The sequence below is a fragment of the Sciurus vulgaris genome, assembly GCF_902686455.1.
Source record: "Sciurus vulgaris genome assembly, chromosome: 8".
Taxonomy (NCBI): Eukaryota; Metazoa; Chordata; class Mammalia; order Rodentia; family Sciuridae; genus Sciurus; species Sciurus vulgaris.
This window is the reverse complement of record NC_136468.1, coordinates 36,741,070-36,760,661: the sequence shown is the minus strand read 5'-3', so window position 1 is coordinate 36,760,661 and position 19,592 is coordinate 36,741,070. Positions and strand designations below refer to the sequence as shown.

The 19,592-nt window shown below is 37.9% G+C and overlaps 1 protein-coding gene across 1 annotated transcript in view; it reads left to right on the top strand.

The window, feature by feature from the left end:
* MET (MET proto-oncogene, receptor tyrosine kinase) overlaps window positions 1-19,592 on the top strand; it is a 110,827-nt gene that overhangs the window by 27,112 nt on the left and 64,123 nt on the right. Inside the window, exon 2 of the mRNA XM_079150518.1 lies at window positions 1,140-2,356. Within this exon, the coding sequence (XP_079006644.1) occupies window positions 1,154-2,356 (1,203 nt within the window). The 5' untranslated portion in view covers window positions 1,140-1,153. The remainder of the gene's footprint in view (window positions 1-1,139; window positions 2,357-19,592) is intronic.

Below are 19,592 nucleotides of genomic sequence, written 5' to 3'. Positions count from 1 at the left end.
TTCCCATAATACAAGCACAGAGCTACACACATAGCAGTTGCTCAGTTAATTCTGTTGGGGTTTTATAGACCCAAGATTAGTCTTTGGCATAGTAGTCTAGTACCTTTTTAGAGGTTCCCTTTGTCCTGTCAGAATGATGCTCGTTAAGAAAGGTAATAGCTGTTTAGTTTCTTCCATTCTAAGGTCTCTCCCTTCCAATGTACTACCCTGCCTCTAGCTGTTGCAAGTAGAACTCACATGCCTAGACCTAAGTCTTTAAAATCTGAGAAACCAATCCAATCATGCTTCCTGGTAGAAATATTGTCCATGTGCATACAATGGAATGTTAAAAAAATGTTCTTACTAAATAGCTTTTTGACTTGGTAATGAACAATATGCTGTTTTTCCCTGAGAAATAATTCTAGAACTTTAGCTCTGAAGATTCCATTTTATTTTATACAATTTCAGCCTGCTGCTTTTATGTTCCCAGTGATCTTACATTAAGCATTTGTTCGTCTGAAACAATAGGTTAACTATAGCCAAATTTTAACCATACCTTTCCTCTGCACACCAGATCCTATAAACAGCATGTGATCATATTGCTTCTAGAATTTATGATTGTTTTCTTCCAAAAGGAAGCTAAATTTAGCCTAGTAATTCTACATGCTCCCAAGGAAACAATGCCTGCTGTGATTTCTAGAATAAATGAATCTGAACCACAGTTCCTTTACTTGACTACCCAAGAAAGTTTAAATATCAACCTAGTCATTAGCCACAGATAGGAAACCACATTAAACAACTAGCAAGGAGTTAAGAAAGAAATATGCTGTGTTTCTTATTTCACTGCTGAATGAGTCTTACTTAGTCGCTGTGTGGACTTTAATACAGAACATTGTTTGCATCGCATAATGGTTCTCTAAAATTACTCGTTCATGGCTCGACTTCCAAAATTAAACTATGTGGAGTCATGTCCAACCTCACAATGCATCTTTATGTGCTGCTAGCTCGAGTTTTTGTTTTCATTCTATGTACGATTTCCAGTTAGGAAGTGTCATTTCAAAGAGTTTAGCTGAGATAGTTTTTTTGTTTTGTTTTCAGTTTTTTCTTCTCTGTTTCTAATGACAACTAAACGGCTTCTCGCCTTGAACGTGTTTTGGCAGATCAGCTTCACAAGATGAAGGTCCCCGCTGTGCTTGCACCTGGCCTCCTTGTGCTGCTGTTCACCTGGGTGCAGAGAAGCAATGGGGAGTGTAAAGAGGCACTAGCAAAGTCCGAGATGAATGTGAACGTGAACTATCAGCTTCCCAACTTCACCGCAGAAACGCCCATCCAGAATGTCATTCTACATGAGCATCACATTTACCTCGGTGCCACTAACTACATTTATGTCTTAAATGAGAAGGACCTTCAGAAGGTGGCAGAGTACAAGACTGGGCCTGTGCTGGAACACCCGGATTGTCTTCCATGTCAGGACTGCAGCAGCAAAGCCAATTTGTCAGGGGGTGTTTGGAAAGATAATGTCAACATGGCCCTGCTCGTGGACACATACTATGATGACCAACTCATTAGCTGCGGCAGCGTCAACCGAGGGACCTGCCAGCGACACGTCCTTCCACCCCATAATACTGCTGATATACAGCGGGAGGTCCACTGCATGTTCTCCCCACAAGCAGATGAAGAACCGGGGCAGTGTCCTGACTGTGTGGTGAGCGCCCTGGGAGCCAAAGTCCTCCTCTCTGAAAAGGAGAGGTTCGTCAACTTCTTTGTGGGCAATACAATAAATTCTTCTTACCTTCCAGATCATTCATTGCATTCAATATCGGTGAGAAGGCTAAAGGAAACACAAGATGGCTTTAAGTTCTTGACAGATCAGTCCTATATAGATGTTTTGCCTGAGTTCCGAGATTCTTATCCCATTAAGTATGTCCACGCCTTCGAAAGCAATCATTTTATTTACTTTCTGACGGTCCAGAGGGAAACTCTGAATGCTCAGACTTTTCACACCAGAATAATCAGGTTCTGTTCCATGGACTCTGGATTGCATTCCTACATGGAAATGCCTCTGGAGTGTATTCTCACGGAAAAGAGAAGAAAGAGATCCACGAGGGAGGAAGTATTTAATATCCTTCAAGCTGCATATGTCAGTAAGCCGGGGGCCCATCTTGCTAAGCAAATAGGCGCCAACCTAAATGATGACATTCTCTATGGGGTGTTCGCACAGAGTAAGCCAGATTCTGCTGAACCAATGAATCGATCAGCTGTCTGTGCCTTCCCTATCAAATATGTCAATGAATACTTCAATAAGATCGTCAACAAAAACAATGTGAGATGTCTCCAGCATTTTTATGGACCCAATCATGAGCACTGTTTTAATAGGGTAAGTCGCACAAATTTCCCTTATATAAATCCTGATGTATAAAGCAGAATGTCAGTCTAGGAAAGGTTCTTGAGGGCTTTCTGTGCTTGGTAAATGATTTTTATCCAAATTATTTTTTCCAAGAAAATCAGGAAGTTGAATCTTGATTTACAGCTAAAATTGTATCTTAAGAAGTTAGTGTGATAATGAAAACAAAAATATTTTTCACACTTGCAAATTGCATGTCTGCAACACTTTCTTTTCATTGATGATCATTTTGAAATGGTATTTTCACAGGAAGTGTTAAGGAGAGTCTTGGTGCTTTGATTTAAATATAGTAAAACCTAACATCTATACCTGGAGATTTTTCTTGCTGGTCATTTGATCACTTGATGCTAGAGGAAGAGCACCAACCTGGACATCCATTGTGGCCTTGGGCATTCTTGTACTGAATTCAGATTTGCTTATATGGGCCTGACTGTGCCTTTAAACATAATGACCATGATCAATATGATCATAATTGAACAAATAATATATCTTGTCCAAAATTGGACTTTAAAAACATGTGTCTCACTTACCCTGAGAAATGAAGGTGATAATTGCCATGAGAAGAGCATTAACTATGTCCTTGATAAAAGAAAGTACATAATATGCTGAGGCATATCAAGGGCATATGAATTCAGAGACATCTGGTTGACCTTTGCTGAAATGTCTGGGATACTTCCCTAGATGAAAACTCTAGTTGACTTTTTATGAAACTTAGAAAACACTTCTGAGACAGTCAATTCATCTTTTGGTGAAATAAAGAAAAAACTTCCCTCGTCTCCCCTCCGAAGTTTACCATTATGCATAGTGTGCATATACATCCCAACTGAAACTTATTTCCCCTGCACTTGTTTAGTATGTGTTGCTGACTGTAAGAAGCAATGGGATTCCTCATGAGGCTGCCCTCTTTTCTTCACTAGAAAATACAAAAGGATGAAAGGAAGCAAAAGGACTTTTGGAAACATGGGGTTAGGAAATAAAAGTGTACTATTAGCAGCATTACAGAGAAAACACACTTTTCCTGCATCCAATAAGCTACTTCAGAAACACAAGTTTAAAAAGTTCCTTCAGGGCTTCTACAGCATATGATGTTGCTATTCAAATCTTAAATTAAAATGGGACTTGATTTTACAAGAGAATAGTGATATGTTATCTTATTGTTTTATTTTGTACTTTTCAGTCCCCAGATGTGAAAGTACTTATTAATTCTAGAAATTCTCAGAACTCATCTGAACTTTAGCCTACCCCTTGGACATTTTTCATGTCTCAACAGGAATAGGGTGGGATTATCTAATGAAATTCAGGTCAGTTTTATTGCCCAGGAAATATGCCCAAGATGCACTAGCCACACCTGAAACCATTATCATTCCCATCACAAAATTTCTTGTGGGAAACGAGGTGGAACGTGCCAACATAGTCTTCTTACAAGGGAAGCCAACTTTTGCACTGGCCCAATTCCATAAAGACAAATACTTCAAACCTCCTCTATTTATTTGCCTGTTTACCTTCTCTGGTTACTAAAATTCAAAATTCTTCTGAGACTGAGACTGTAGACATTCTCTGTTTTCATATAACTGGTTCACAGAAAGACCTCAGAGTGTTGCAATCATCAGCATATGATCATTTCCCAGCTCTATCTTAAAATGAAGGCAACAAGAGTCATGCATCACACAAAAACAAAATGATTTACAAGATCGAACCTGTTTAGGAAGTGTCTAAGCAGTAAGATCACTCCATTAGGTCTTGGCAGATTAACTCGACTAGTTATCAGATAACCCTTCTAATGATTTCTTGGAACTGATTATTATTTTGGGGAGAAGTGTGGTGGATAGGCAACCATATTATAGTTTGTTATTAAACACATACATGAAGATACATACGTGTATCTGTCATACACCTATGCGTGTGCTCTGTGGACCAGCTTAAGGAAGCTGTGTCTCTGATGAAAGCACAGCCATTAGAGAGTTTTTCTGGCCCTTCTTGAGCCTTCTGCCATGTTCAAACTGTGTTTCTATCCCAGGATCATGGATGAGTTCCAGGGCAGGGCCTTCTCATTTCACACCCATTTCACACCCATCTTATATCTATGACAGAAGCCCTCTTTTGAGTCATCTTATAATTCCCAGATCATTTCACCTGTAAATTATTTGCACTTCAAAACTTTTTGTCTCCACCGTGATATTGTTTCAGGGGACTCATCTCAAGCTACAGGTGGCCATTGATGGGATACCTGTCCTGTCAATTATGTCAGTTGTTTTCTAAGAATATATTCTTAAGTCCCATAAGATAAACATTTTCTATGTTGCTTTTGAAAGTAATTCTTGAAGGGTTTGTTTACAGTGCTTCCCATAATTGAGAACTATGAGAATATACAATACAAAAACTACTAAATCAGCACTACATTTCTATACTGCCTTTTTTACTCATCCATCAGTGACTGTCTATAAAATCCTAGATTAGCATTGATTGAAGTTGCATATTTACTAAATAGCACATTATTATTCAAAGTAGCATTGAAAAATGCCTTTATAATATGAAGTCTTTGTAAAGACCCAAATTTGAAGAGTAAAAAAACCCCAAATCTTCTATTTGGGGATCAACAGTTTTAGAAATTCAGTTAAGAGCCAGAGGTGTAGTTCAGTGGTAGACCACTTGCTCTGTATGTGCAAGTCCCTGGGTTTGATCCCCAGCACCAGGGCAAGAACACAACAAAGCAAAACAAATTCTGTTAATTTGCTTAATATTAACTAGAATGTCCAACAGTCACATATAAAGGATTTATGTACATGACAAGCCCAGGAAAAAAACAGAATCAGTACACATCACCTCCTGTCCTGCAAATGAGAATCAATATTGAATTACAATTTGTTTTAAATCCCCAACTCAGCAAAGATCCTATTCCCTAAGTTATAGCATATTTACTAAGAGATGTAGAATGATGCATTTTGAAAAGATTTTTAATCTAAATTAAAATAAGAAGGGTTCTTGAAATAAAATTGTAACATATTATTTTTCTTGCATTTCCATTATCAGAGTTTTGCTCTATATGTAAGCATTCGAAAGAACTAAAGTAAACATGTAGCGATATCTAGGGCACCAACTTCTGGGTCATCTTAATTACCAATGCAACTGATCAGGGAAAATGTAACATCTGGTGCCAAACACACCTGGTTAAGTCCTGGCTTATCACATACCTACCCTACCCTATGACTTTTGCCACATTACTTAACTTCTAGAGCCCAGCTCTGAGTTGTAAGATGCAGATAACAATACCTACTTCATAGGGTCTTGTGCAAATTTGGGATATGGTATATAAAATACCTGGCACAATAAAATGACCATAAATTTAGGCTTCTGGGAGTCAGCATGGCCTAATGCAAGGCAGAGGTGTGGGTTCAAGTCTGTACCCCATCATTTTCTACCTGGGATGGCCACGAGAGCATTGTTTACACACTCTGAACCCATCTTCCTTTGTGTGGAACTCTTGTGTAGACAAATGCATAATGCCTGTAAAAAGTCCTTAGTCCTTGGATGTAGTAAAATAGCAGCTATTGTTGGAAGGAATACTTGTATAAAGTAAAGCATATTCAAATGCTTATTCTGTTTTCTGGAAGAGTCACCTTCTGGTTCCATTGCTCATGGGTCACACAGTGACCCACCTCCGTAATGCTCAATTTGTTAATGCCTCTTAAGATTTAATATTTAAAAACAAAACCAAAAGGGTGAGGGGAGGTGGTGGCTTAAGGACACAGAGGGTGGAGAGAACAATTCAATCAAAATTGTATTTTAGTAAGGATAAAAAGCTAAGTTCTGCTTCTTATCCTGACTTAAAATTCTAACCACTGTATTATGCTTATGTACTATAAGTTATACTTTGTATGACTAAGATCATACTTTGCATGGGAAGTTTTTTACAGATAATACAGCTTTAGAAAAAAAAATCAGCTTCATAGGTTGTTTGTGTTAAGCTTCCTTGTTTTTAAATATCATTTATACTCAGATTCAAAGAGTAGCCAACTGCTTCCCAAAATAAAGGAAACTTAAGGTAGTAATTTTCCATCTCCGTTCCGAGTGCCAGAGTTAAAGGGTCACTGCTCAGAGCCATCAAAGAAAGCAAAGTGATTAGGACAATTTTGAATGAGAACAAAAATCAAAACAAAATGCAAACAAGGAATATTAGGAATAGGCAGAAAGCTAAACATACAGTGATGTTTCTTTATTACTATTATAAAGATGATAGATGAGTTAAATTGAGTTACATTTAAGTTGTAATGGAAGAAAATAATTGCAGCCTTCCATCAGGAAACCACAAGGACCATTATTGATCTGTCATCCTCAGGGCATGTCTCATAATATTTAATAAAATAAACAAAGATTTATAACTATAGGCCATATATCTATAATCTCTCACACCATTTTAACTATGAGTGTGGAAGTCAGTGTTACAAATAATATCCAGGTAATTATACTGGGTTGACATGCTTATTTAAACAAGCTAGCTCTCAAGAGAATGAATTTTGTATTAGGGATGAAAAATGTGAAGCCAAATTACAAAAGTTTTTTTTTTTTTTTTTAACTTCTTGTGCTCTGAAATAAAAGCAATCCTATATGAAAAAGTATTATTGAGGATTCTTCATTCTTGATGTTAGATAGTCCATCCTCCAAACCTAAACACCAAATATCTTGGCCATATGCCAAATGTAATTGCTATCAAAGCAAAATTTGCAAGAAAGAAAACCCTCACAATATAAGGATTTTATATGTTTTTAAACTTATGTGTGTCTCAGTCTCTATCACCCTTTTTAAATACTAGTAGTAGCTTGCTATATAAATCTTCTGCACCTTAATTTTTTTTTTTTATATTATAACTTGGAATTTTTTTTTTTTTTTATCTGTTTTGGGGGTGGATAACCAGGGATTGAACTCAGAGGCACTTGACCACTAAGCCATATCCCCAGCCCTATTTTGTATTTTATATAGAGACAGGGTCTCACTGAGTTTCTTAGTGCCTCGCTTTTGCAGGCTGGCTTTGAACTCTCCGTCCTCCTGCCTCAGCCTCCCTAGCTGCTGGGATTACAGGTGTGTGCTACTGCACCCAGCTTTGTATTATCTTATAAAGATATCTTCCATTCTTTTGACAGTTAAGTGTATTCTTCTTTGAAACTGTATTTTCACTTATGCAACCAGTTTCTTGCTTTTGGTATTAGATGGCTCCCTGAGTACTTTCAACATCCATTTGTTGATATATGACTATCATACAAATATTAAAGGAAATAAATGCATGTATTGAATATATTAATTGAATATGTATTGGATAAATTCCTAGAAGTTGAATTGCTGGGTAAAAAAAAGAAAATCTCAGTAGAAATTTATTAATTTTTCACTTGATTTCCTTTTCTAGACTATTCTCCACCAGTCTAAGGGAGTCGCTGCTTCCTAATTTATTTGAATTCTCCTTGTTAAAAATGACATTTTTTATTATTTTATTAAGAGACATTGAAAATTAGTGCCTTTCCAGAATTTTGTAACACCTGGCCTGGGGGTGTTAGAAAACAGTTACAGGATGAGCCCATTAGCCTTTTCCCTTCCTCCTGCTAACCCCCTCTTTAAACCATTTCATGACCCATTTATAGGTCTACCCCAGGAAAGATGAAAAAGCAAAGACATGATATTTTTATGAGTTAAAAGCAACAGAACAGGGGCTGGGATCATGGCTCAGTGGTAGAGTGCTTGCCTCCTACGGGTGAGGCACTGGGTTCAATCCTCAGCACCACATAAAATGAATAAAACAAAATAAAGGTATTGTGTCCATCTACAACTAAAAAAAAAATTAAAAAAAAAAAAAAAAAAAAAGGCAACAGAATAGTTCAAGCTGAAACTCTCCCAAGAAAAATGTAGGTAGGGTTTACCTGTGGATTATGTTGATTCATAGTCTCTCCCTTTGGTGTGGGTGATTAAGAATTAACTATGCCACTTGCATTTTAGATTGTCTTTATTCTCTTAATGTCTTTTAAAGGAAGTGGAATGAGCTGTGTTTGATTTAACTCTTGATTTCGACATGGAGATTCTTCTGGTAAAATTGATGCAGCAAACAATTAGAAGTTCATGCAAGAGGAAGGAATCCTGATTTTTGAAAAGCCCAAATGTTGATAAAACATTGAAGCCATAGCACTGATACATGATACTTTCATTCTGTACTCCATGATTAGAGTTTTCTGGACATATGCAGGATCCTGCATTTTGATAAGGATGTTACCTTGCTTGAGTAATAATGGGATTTTTTTCTCAGCATAATATTTCAGATTTTGGGTGTTACATCCTTAACTTCAGACTTCCATCTTATCAGTGTCCATTCCACCCTGTATTCTTATCTCCTCACTCTAATAAGAAAAATGAGTATCTGTCAGAATTTGGATAGAAGACCCACCAGGAATTTCTTCCATTGCTTATCCATGGATTGACATAGATACTGGTGGCACGTAGAGTCCAGAATGACTAAGTGCCCAGATATGTGCAGTAAGTCACATATCCCGGGTCCAGGAAGGGCTGTAAAGTGCTCATTTATCAGGGAAATGAAACCAAAGGCTCAGCTACTCTTGAAGTCATTAAAACTCCCTTGATTTTTTTTTTTTTTTAAATAGCAAATATGGTAAGTGATTCTAGGATCCTGGATACATTCCAGTCTGCTAATTATATAGTTTTTCTAACTAAAATGTTCTAGGCAGGTTCATTTGCATATGAATTACTGGCTGAGAAATGTTGACTTCCTATTCTAAAAGCCAGGCTCTGCCTTGGGGAAGGGTTCACCCTAGACCTAGGCTAACATTGGAGCTGATAAAGTGTATCTATCAACAGATAATCCAGAAATATTCTCCAGTCCTTCATTGAGAGGAAAGAAAAAGGTTCAAAAAGTGTGTGTTAATCTAGGATAAAAGTTGCTGTAATTGTTCTTGATGTTTACACATGGGGGGAAATGGTTTATGAATATTATGACTATGAAAGAAAAGGATGCATTGCAAATTCAGACTAACATCTGACTTTAGTTGTCTGGGCAAATCTCCAAAATGTTTGTCAATTAGAGAACATTAAAACGGTAGATGAAACTTCAAATCATGCCACAGGTAAAAGGGGTGAATTAAGGTCATTTTTGGTGTGTAAAGCATTCTTTTCTAGAGCTGATTTTATGAAAATTAAGTTTGCCAAGTTGTCATCTCAGAATATATAGATTAGTCATGATTAGCTAGAATTTGTGTCTTGGGTACCAGAGAAGTGTAAGTCTGTATATTAAATTTTCTAATGACATTTTAAAAATTTAAGATATCTGATTAACACTTGACATCTAGCAACCAGCCTACTAACCAAACTATAGGTGAAGTGATGCTCAGGAAACAAGGAAAATGCAAAGATTAAATTGGTCTGTTAGCTCCAAGTGAATCAATAGTATTTAGTGCTAATGCACTAAGCAGATTACAAGCACTAATGCAGTGGCAGTCAATAGCAAAAATGAATATCTCTAAAAATGATCTTGACAATAAAATGTGCAGTATTTTCCATTTATTTTAAGCTAATTACATTATGTTCTTGTTCTTTCGTCTTATTAGTTTAAACTAAGTGCTAGAAGCCTAACCTTGTTATTTAGTGTGCATAAAATGACCAAATACTGCAATCATCGTTTTCAGCAAGAGACAGAAGGAAGGATTTATTCACAAAACCAAGATTCAACAAGAAATCCAACAGCTTTTTTGGGTACCTAACCCTGCCAACGTTACTGTGATGAGCCAGCTGGACATAGCTCTTGTGTGTATGAAGCGGGTAGACTAGAGGAGAGGACAGGTAAACCATCAGTAGCATCAGTAAACAAATATACCATGATAATTTATGAAATGGGCTGTGAAGGAAAGAAACATCCTTGAGTACAGATGAGAAGGATATCTGGATTTGGTGGTTCAGGCACCAAAGACTACCCTGAGGAGGTGAAAGTTAACTTTTAGATGAAGCTTAAAATTTTAGAAGAAGCAGTGTATCTTTAGTACATGAGCAAATTCCTATCTCATAAGCTTTACACCTTAAGTATAAGCATTTACCTTTAGTTTTTTTAAGTGGGTGTGTACAGTAGAGACAAGTTCTTTCTTCCTTGTCTCCTTCCCCTTTCTTCTGTGCCAACTCTCAGGACCCTATTTGTCAGAGGAACATGTTTATCTTGGGTGTGGAAGGGATTGCCCCCGTTGCCAGTTACCAGTACGTCCTGTGACGAAGATCAGGAAGTCAAGAACACGCAGAATAAGCCCTTTCGAATCTATCAACATTATGAACGTTAGTAGAACTCCAGGGATGTGATGCTGAGGTGGCCCCAAGTCACATTGTCTGTTTGTGTCTGAGTAGTGTACTCTGCACAATCACACCCATTTTTAGTCCATTTCCTTCTCGTGAGAATCATGTGGCTTAGAGGCCACGAGAGAGCCAGGAGCTCCCAGGACTCATGAGGCTCTCATGAGCGCCTACTGAATGAACGCGTGTGTTGCTCAGCCGTACAGTTTTGTATTGTCATGATTCACAGGCGAGTTCCTTCATCTTCAGCCGCACGCACACTTTGCCTCTCTCTTTCTTGTCAATCTGCACGTATTTAGTCATGTAGCTATCTAAGTAAATTTGAGGTCTCGGGGACAGACATCGTATCAAGCTTCATTGTCCCTCTTTATATGCTTTGCAGATCATAGACAACAAATAGTGTTGATGTTACTTGATAAAGAAATCTCTGTATTTACTCAGTAAACAGACCATCTGAGTGGCTAAAGGGTTTGGATAAAAGTTCTTGATAACATTTGAGAATATATTTTTATGAATGGATTATAAATAGAAATGTTTTTGGCATCACCACAAACCATGAGGATTTGAAATGTGGGCGTAAAATATATATGAGGAATCAAAGGCAATGTTCACCATTTTCTGGGTTCGTTTTGTTCATTTGTTTGGCCCAAGAAAAGTGGTGTTGGCCAAGGGAATAGAAGGCACTCAATCTTCAGGACTTATTCCTGTGCCTACAAGTCAGGGAGGTCACTGACTGGTCCCTTCCCGAAAGCTATAATTACAGGGAGAGGACTATTCTTTTTCCAGTAGAGTGACCAGAATCTTGAGTGTCGCAGATTGTTTATGAAAGTAGCTTGTGTGTAGGAAGCATACAAAACCTTAGGAAAGATAATAGGAAAGTGATGTACTTTTTCTTCATATTTTCAATACTGTGAGCAGCTCCAAGACTCTAGAAATGCTCTAAAGTGCAATAATAGAGGTGAATATGAGGTCAAATTAGGTGATCTTAGGGCTTAAGCAACTGAATTAAATAAAGAGGAATTTATAATAGGATATAAGATATATGATGATCCATTAAATATAAACTTATTTGTGGCTCCAACATCATGGTAAACAAGAATCAGTAAGTGTATTAGTAAAAGTAATTGAGAGTTATTTCTAGTTAGAAAAACACCAGTCACATTGGGTTTATCTAAAGCTTATGTGGAAAAAGAAATTGAGCAATGTTTCATATTTTCAACTAAACTCACTCTTATTTTCACAATAGTTATTAGAAAAGTATGGATTCCAAATACAGTTGGGCATGTAACATGCAAGACCAATTCTGGAACTGCCCCAATGTTATAAGGATTTTAGTCAGCATTTGCAAAATGATGAGTAACATGTAAGTGGTAATCTAAAATAGTTGGTAAAACTTGTAATTAATGTTGAAGGTCAAAGTACAGGTTTGGGGCTTGCACAAAAGGCACTAAAATACATACCTGTTTTAAAAATGATATGTTATGGTAAATTGCAACAATGATTTTGATATTTTCTGTCTTTTTAGAATCAAATGCTTTTTGAAAGCATGAGCATCAATTATGTTAGGTGGGCACATGACATGATGGTGTAATAATTGCCTTCTTGCTTCCTCTCCTAACCCCACTTATTTTTTATAGATACCACACCACATTTTTGAAAATCTGAAGTTCAATATTGGAAGCAGAGTTACAGATCACACACACACACAAATGTACACCAGGACTTCTTCACTATGTCTAATAAAACAAAATCCCTTACTTAAAAAAAAAAAAAAAAAAACTCTAATTGTCGTGGGATCTAGGGTAACCATGGTGTAAACTACATTCAGTTGGATGTCCTATGACCTTAATGATAAGATAACAATCCAGCTGAATGCAGATGAAATCATGAAAAGAGAAAGATTATGAACTATTTGGAAACCAAACACCTAACTTTTCATAAATAAATATGAATTTTGTATTAAAGCACTCCTTTTGTTCTCATGGCCTTGGGTACCAGCTGTTATAACTCCCAGGACCTTATCCAAGGTCCTATATGCTGGAATTTCAAGAACTAGCTGAGAAAGAGTGACGTTTTCTGTTTTCTCTGCTAATACATAATGAAATCCCTGCTCTGGTGATTGAGTGGACAATTGCTTTAATAATGGTGACAGCACAGCTTCATTTACCTCTCCTGCCATTAGCAAGGTTTTCATTTTACCCCCTGAATGGCGGGTAAATCCCAAATGGAACTATTGTTTGCTTAATGCTCTGTTTTCTTCTAAACTTGTTCTTGTCTATCAGCCTCAACCCAGTTCCCCAGTGGCTTGCAACCCTCAGCTGGGATTAAGTAATAGTTTACACAACCTCTCTCATTCATTAACCCGTTTTGACATTCTCATTCTGTGCCCCAGCCTTATTTAAGACTTCCCTAAGCACCTTATCTAGCTGCTGGTGTGGGTGCCACCAACACCATCCATTTCATCAAGAAAGTTAATATTTCCAAAGAATCATTTGACCTCTCACCCTTCTTCATTTAGCACAATCTCATTCCATCTCCTTCTTTTCCTTCCTCAAAACAAAACCTGGTTTCTTTCCTAGTAAATACAAACTAAAAGTCTTCCCATCTTCTCTCCTTCTACACATAAACAAAGCAGAAACAAAATGTTGTATTGTTCCAGAATTTTTTTTTTTATTTTTAGCATATTTTTAAATGATGCCAATAAGATGAAACTTGATCTCTCTGGCTCTGTCTTCATCTCCACCCAATCTATTTGTCTCCAGATAGACTGAGTAATCTTTCTCGAAAGCAAACCCATTTGTATAACTGCATTCTTTGAAATAATGCGAGGACTCCCCAGTGGTTTTGGAGTAAAATCCACACTCTTCACTATCATCTCTGAGGAATTTCTTATTGGTGCTGGCTATTTCCTGGACCAGGCGTATGCTGGTAATTGTTAAAATCTGGGGAGAAGGCAGTAGAAGCCCCTAATCTGTAGTATTTGCCAATTTCTGGAGTATAAATACCCTCACCAAATGACTGTCAAGTTATCACTGAAACAGGTTTTGTCACTGAACAAAACTAGGAAGAGATAAGTGCAGCGGGTGTTGGGAGGTGGCGTAAGCACACCCCTGACACCCTGCCCTACCCTTCTAATCATTTTGTTGTTCTGGAGTCCATCAGTCTCTCTCTCAGTCCTGCCTTCTAACACCTACTGATCTACCTTGCTTCCCTTTAACACTCATATTGTCTAGTTCACACCTTTTCCCTATTCTTTAAAATTCTACTTATACATTTCCTTCCCCAGGAAACATTCTCTGGCATCCCCCTTGTCCCCTACCATGCCCCTCAAGACTGTGGGTGTTGCTCAGTCCTCTGGCGGCATTCTTCACTCATTCCCATTTTGCCCACATTCTCAGTGGACTGTGTTTACCACTTCCACTGTTGTCCTTGAAGATGTGAGCTATGGATTTTAGCTCCATATCTCTGCTGCCTAACACAGTAGCTTGAACAAAATAAATATTTATCAAATGAGCAAATAAATATGACAAAGCCCATCTTTCAAGTGTTGATTAATAAAAGTAATATTTTAGATAAAACAAATTTTCATTCTCTCCCCCAAATCTCTAAAAACTAATTTACAGATTTGGGGAATTCCAAGACTTGAATCACACTAAGGAACACCTGGAAATTTCCTTTCATTATCATCTGTGTCCCTTCCTTACACACAGACACACACACATACACACACACACACACACACACACATCCTCCATCCACCAGTTTGGAACACAGATGGATCAAAGAACAAAGAAGGAAAAAAAAAAATAAAAGAACCAATGAGGCTAAGGAGGGTGAGTAGATAAGAATTCCAGAGCTCTGTACTTCACTGAAGTTAGGAAAACAGAATTAAAGCCATCAAAATAGTCCAGAGGGAATATCGTCTGTGCTCTTCAGTGCCTTCTCAGCTTTTCCACACACAAAACCCAACTTTGGGTAACACTTACTATAAGAAGAAATTTAGGCAACACCTAGTGGATATTGCTCAAGCAATTCTACCAACTGACGAGACCTACCTTGAAGTTTGCATTTGGAATCCACAGATTTTCAACACTGGCCACAAATCTATGGTTTTAATGCTGAAAATGATGTACTGGTTAAGGAAAAGAAGAGCAAAGGTCTTTGTCCATACCACCCTTCGCATGGCCACACGTTTGTAGTTCACAGTTGCACAAGTTCATGAGTACCACATACATCCTTGGTACAAAGGAAATTTCCTGACCTTGCCCTGATGCAGTGAGATGGGAAGAGAACTGCTCAGGATCTCAGGGACATTGACCACCCTGCCACAGAAGGAGGTTTCCAATAAACAGTTCTGGTCAGAAACAAGGGAAGAAGATAAGAGTCTCACTTCACAATGTAAGATGGAAAGGAAGGATAAGAGCTAATGACAGATGGATTAATGGCAGGCTAGATTATAGTCATGGTCTTAAACAATATACTGGGACACTGACTGAAGGACTCTTCTTTCATCCATCTTTCACCTCTCCTGGGCCTTCACTAGGCATTTATCAGCCTGTTCCTATTGAACGTGACACCGTTAAACACATAAACAGATCATGGCTCTTACCACCTTCAGCAAAAGCTGCTTCCCTGTAGTTAGTACAAAGTCACTAGTGTTGTGTCTTCCGAATTTCTCTTATACTTCAATGAGTAAGTACATTAAAATTTGGTTTCCGTTAACTAAATAGAGAAAAGCAGAAAACCTCTTTACCCTCAGCATTAAAATCTGCCTCACTTGGAACAAATTTTTTGTGAATCACGGTCACTCCTGGCTGTGATGGAAGGGCAGTATGAAGGCTGCTAACCAAAACCACATGGGCACAGTCTGTTTTGCATCCGATTCACCTTGGGAGATGATGATAAAGAAGCAAAAATTTTAACACTTCAAATTCAAAAGCCCATATCACTGTAGAATTCGGATTCATGAATCCTGGTGATACCTTAAAAAGAGCAGATGTATATTTATCCATCCACATGCACGTGTACATAAAATAAATTCTGCTCCAAGGTTTTTTCTCTTCCCTTCTCAATCTAACTTCTGTTAAGACTTGTCTCAACTTCCACCTCCACCATGAACTGCTGGAGCTTCCATGATTTTACTCTTTCCTCATCTACAGCACTCAGAACTTACCCATCAACTGGGTGTTTTGCACTTCATGTTATTTACTGTTTTCTGTGTTGTTCTCACATTTCCCTATGTGCATAGTACCTTCAGGCTGAAGCATAGGAACAAGTATTTGCTAGGGCTGGCAAACTGCCCAGTTTTTGTACACTCAGCAAGTTAATGGTTTTTACCCTTTGAAGGGGTTAAACATAAATAGACAATCTAAAATATGTCACAGGGTCCCTGTGGTCCTTAAAGATTAATTTTAAAAATTGTACTTTAGAGAATAATGAAAAATTGGGCTGAGGGTGTAGCTCAGTGGTAGAGCAAATGCTGAGCATATATAAGACCCTGAGTTCGATCCCCCATCACTGCAAAAAAATTTTTAAAAGAGAGAGAAAAAGAATAACATAACAGATCAACAAGTTTTGAAGAGCTGTGGTTGACCTTATTTACAAACTAATTCTATGATAGGTACAAGTATTTCCACTTCACAGATGAAGAAACTAAGACCTAAGACCTATTGATCAAAACGATTAGAATTTTGAACTTTGTCCTTATAAGCATTATGAAGAGTCCCTAGACCAAGAACAGTAATAGTAGTAACGATAATAATAACAACTGTTTAAATTGCACAAGGACAGAAATTCTTTTTTTCTTTGAGGCCATATTCTCCCACCACCTAGAATAGTGTCTGATGGTTCTGTTTTAGTTTCCTAGAGCTACCATAAATTACCACAAACTTAGTGACTTAAAACACCAGAATCCTATTCTTACAGTTCTGGAGACCAGAAGCCAAACTCAAGGCAAGGCACTAGGAAGGTCTCCATAAATATTTCTGAATGATTAAATGAAGGAAGTAACTATTTAATATGTTCCTGGCATCAGATATATTTAATTTAAAATTCAAAGCGATTCTGTATATAGTTGTGTGTTTCCCTTTCACAAGTGAAGGACTGAGGCTTCAAGGTCCGAGTGTTCCAGTGTGCACAGCTGGTAAAGGTACAGCCACTCCTGAGCCCTGGTGGTTCTCCACTAAACTCCTGTGATTCCTATGGGATTTCCTGAGAAGGTGTCTGGGGAGCATAACACTAAAAAGTTATAAAGGTGGACTTGAGGGAAAAGACTATAGAGTCAAGGAAATCAGATTGTAGAAGACCAAGAAAGAGATTTTCTTTTCAGTCAATAGAAAAGCACATAAAAATCAATGCACAGAGATGAACAAACAAGTGAAAGGGAGAATCAAAGATGGCTGAGACCTCAAACATAGAGATGTCATATAAAAATAAGAGTTTTGGAAGAAATAGGATGACTTTGAATGTCATCAGTGGCATATTCAAAGATTCCTGCAGCAGTTGTGGAGACAGGGCTGGTCCTCAGGAAAGAGAATGCCAATGATGTGTGGTTAGGTCATCACCATGAGGCTGTGAGGACAGAGTGTCTGCGGCACTCATCACCTCATGAATCACCAGTGTTGAGCAGCGCCTGGTTGGCCAGGAGCCTGGTTGTGTGGTGTTTATGGCTGTCTGAGGCTGTACATACAAGAGAAGATGTCCTTTAGTCCTATCGTCCTTTAATTCTGCTCCCCAGCTTTGCTCTCCTGTTGGAACTCCAGTTGAGGTCCCAGGAAGGCATGAATCAGGGCTACTGAAGTCATAAGGCAGGATAACTTCACCCAGGGAAGTCAGTGGAAGAAGTATTGAGGAAGCATCTTCCTTTAAACTGTGCACCAAACACAACAGTACACTGAGTCCTCTTCACAGCACAGAACAGAATGGTTTGATTCTTTGGGCTGGACCCCATCCTTTAACAGGTTGACCTTGCATTAATGACCCCAAAGAAAAGGGCCTGTTCTGCCTGAAAGGTGACTCTTACATTTAACAGAGCATATGGGCTTAAATGGCAACAGCTTAGACATTCAAGTAGACTGAGAGGAGTTAAAATATGTCTGTACCTAATATAAGCAGTCATTGAAGTTCAAACTTCTATGCCTTTGCTTACAGTCAGCTCCACCCTGATCCCTTCCCAGTCCTGCTCTTTTAGTCAACTGTTTTGCTGTGGTGACCAAAAGACCTGACAAGAACAATTTCAGAGGAGGAAAAATTTATTCTGGGACTCACAATTTCACAGGTCTCGGTTCATAGATGGCTGACTCCATTGCTCTGGGCCTGAGGTAAGGGCAAAACACCATGGTAAAAAGGTGTGGTAGAGGAAAGCAGCTCAGGACATGGCACCAGGAAGCAGAGAGAGAGAGCTCCTCTCTTCAGAGACAAACTGTGTACACCAAGGGCACAACCCTAGGGATCTATCTCCTCCATCCACACCTTACCAGCCTATAGTTATCACCCAGTGAAACCCTATCAGAAGATTAATGCACTGAATCAGTTAAAGCTCTCATAGCCCAATCATTTCACCTCTAGTCTGTCTAGCGTTGTTCCACACACGAGCTTTGAGGGTGTACTTCATATTTAAACCGTAACGCCTACTTAAGAGAACATGTGAATGACATTTAGGGAAATAAACTAAGTGGAATTCCTGAAATGAAAGCAGTTGAGTTTTTAGCCAACTACTTGTAAAGTTCTAAGGAAAGAGGGACTTTCTGTTTTGAAATGTGCATCTCCCAGAAAATCATAACTATATGTACCTAGAATTTGTACAAAGTTTGATTATGGATAAAGTTTGTATTATAATACTTATTTTAATTTAGTCATGGTCAAGAGGGAAGAGAGCTGCTGCGAGTGAACCAGCAATGATCTTACAAGATGGTACATTTTAAAAAATTTATCTGCAAGACTGATTTAAATTATCTATAGATGAGCTAAATCTGTCCTATAGATCAATTACAAGAATCACTATTTTAAATATATCACATCCTTAATTATACTGAATTAAATGTAATTACACATTCACTGCATACATCATAGTGTTAATTAGGGGAAACATTTTGAATCAAATATATTGAGGTATATAGCACTTCAATTTCTTTTTATAAAAAACAGTATGGACTGAGTCAGGTAAAAAATATATGGTAACTACTCATGAAAAGTAAAGAAAAACTATACAGACTAAATTAATGTATTGCATCAAGACTTACAAATTGTAGAGTAATTCCTATAATTATGACTGTATGTAAGATTTTAGGTAAGGAAGCAAGTCTGTAATATAGTTTTTAAAAAAGTAAAACTGTTTATCATTGGTTCTCAGAGTCATGTAATTATTTTAGAAGAGGCTAGACTTTGAAGAATTTAATTCTTTTAAAAATCTTCTTATAGAATCCAGAATGAACTTGGATTTAGTGAGAGGACTTGGAGTTGGTGAGAGGACAGTGATTCTCAGATTTAGTCTCACCACTGACTGATGGCAGTTTGGTGACTTTGCAGGGGAAGCTTTAGGAAAGCATCCACAGAACTTTGAAATAAATTTGCTCAGCCTCTCCATTTATGTATAAAGAATGTGCATCTAGGCTGCTGGAAGATCCTGTCTTGATGTCCTAGGTTTAACTGGCCCTGGACCACAGGCCATGTGAACAACTTAATACCTTGGTTTCCTCCTAAGTGTGTTATTATGAGACTGGGTGAATAATATTTGTAAAGTGCTTCAAACAGTGTCTGCCTATAAATACAAAAAACAAATGTTTATTAAAATCAGTAAAATAAAACTGAGGCTCATTAATTTGCCTAAGGTCATGCAACTCATCAAAGCTTCACTGGGGTAGATCCAGTCCTATCCCATAGGCAT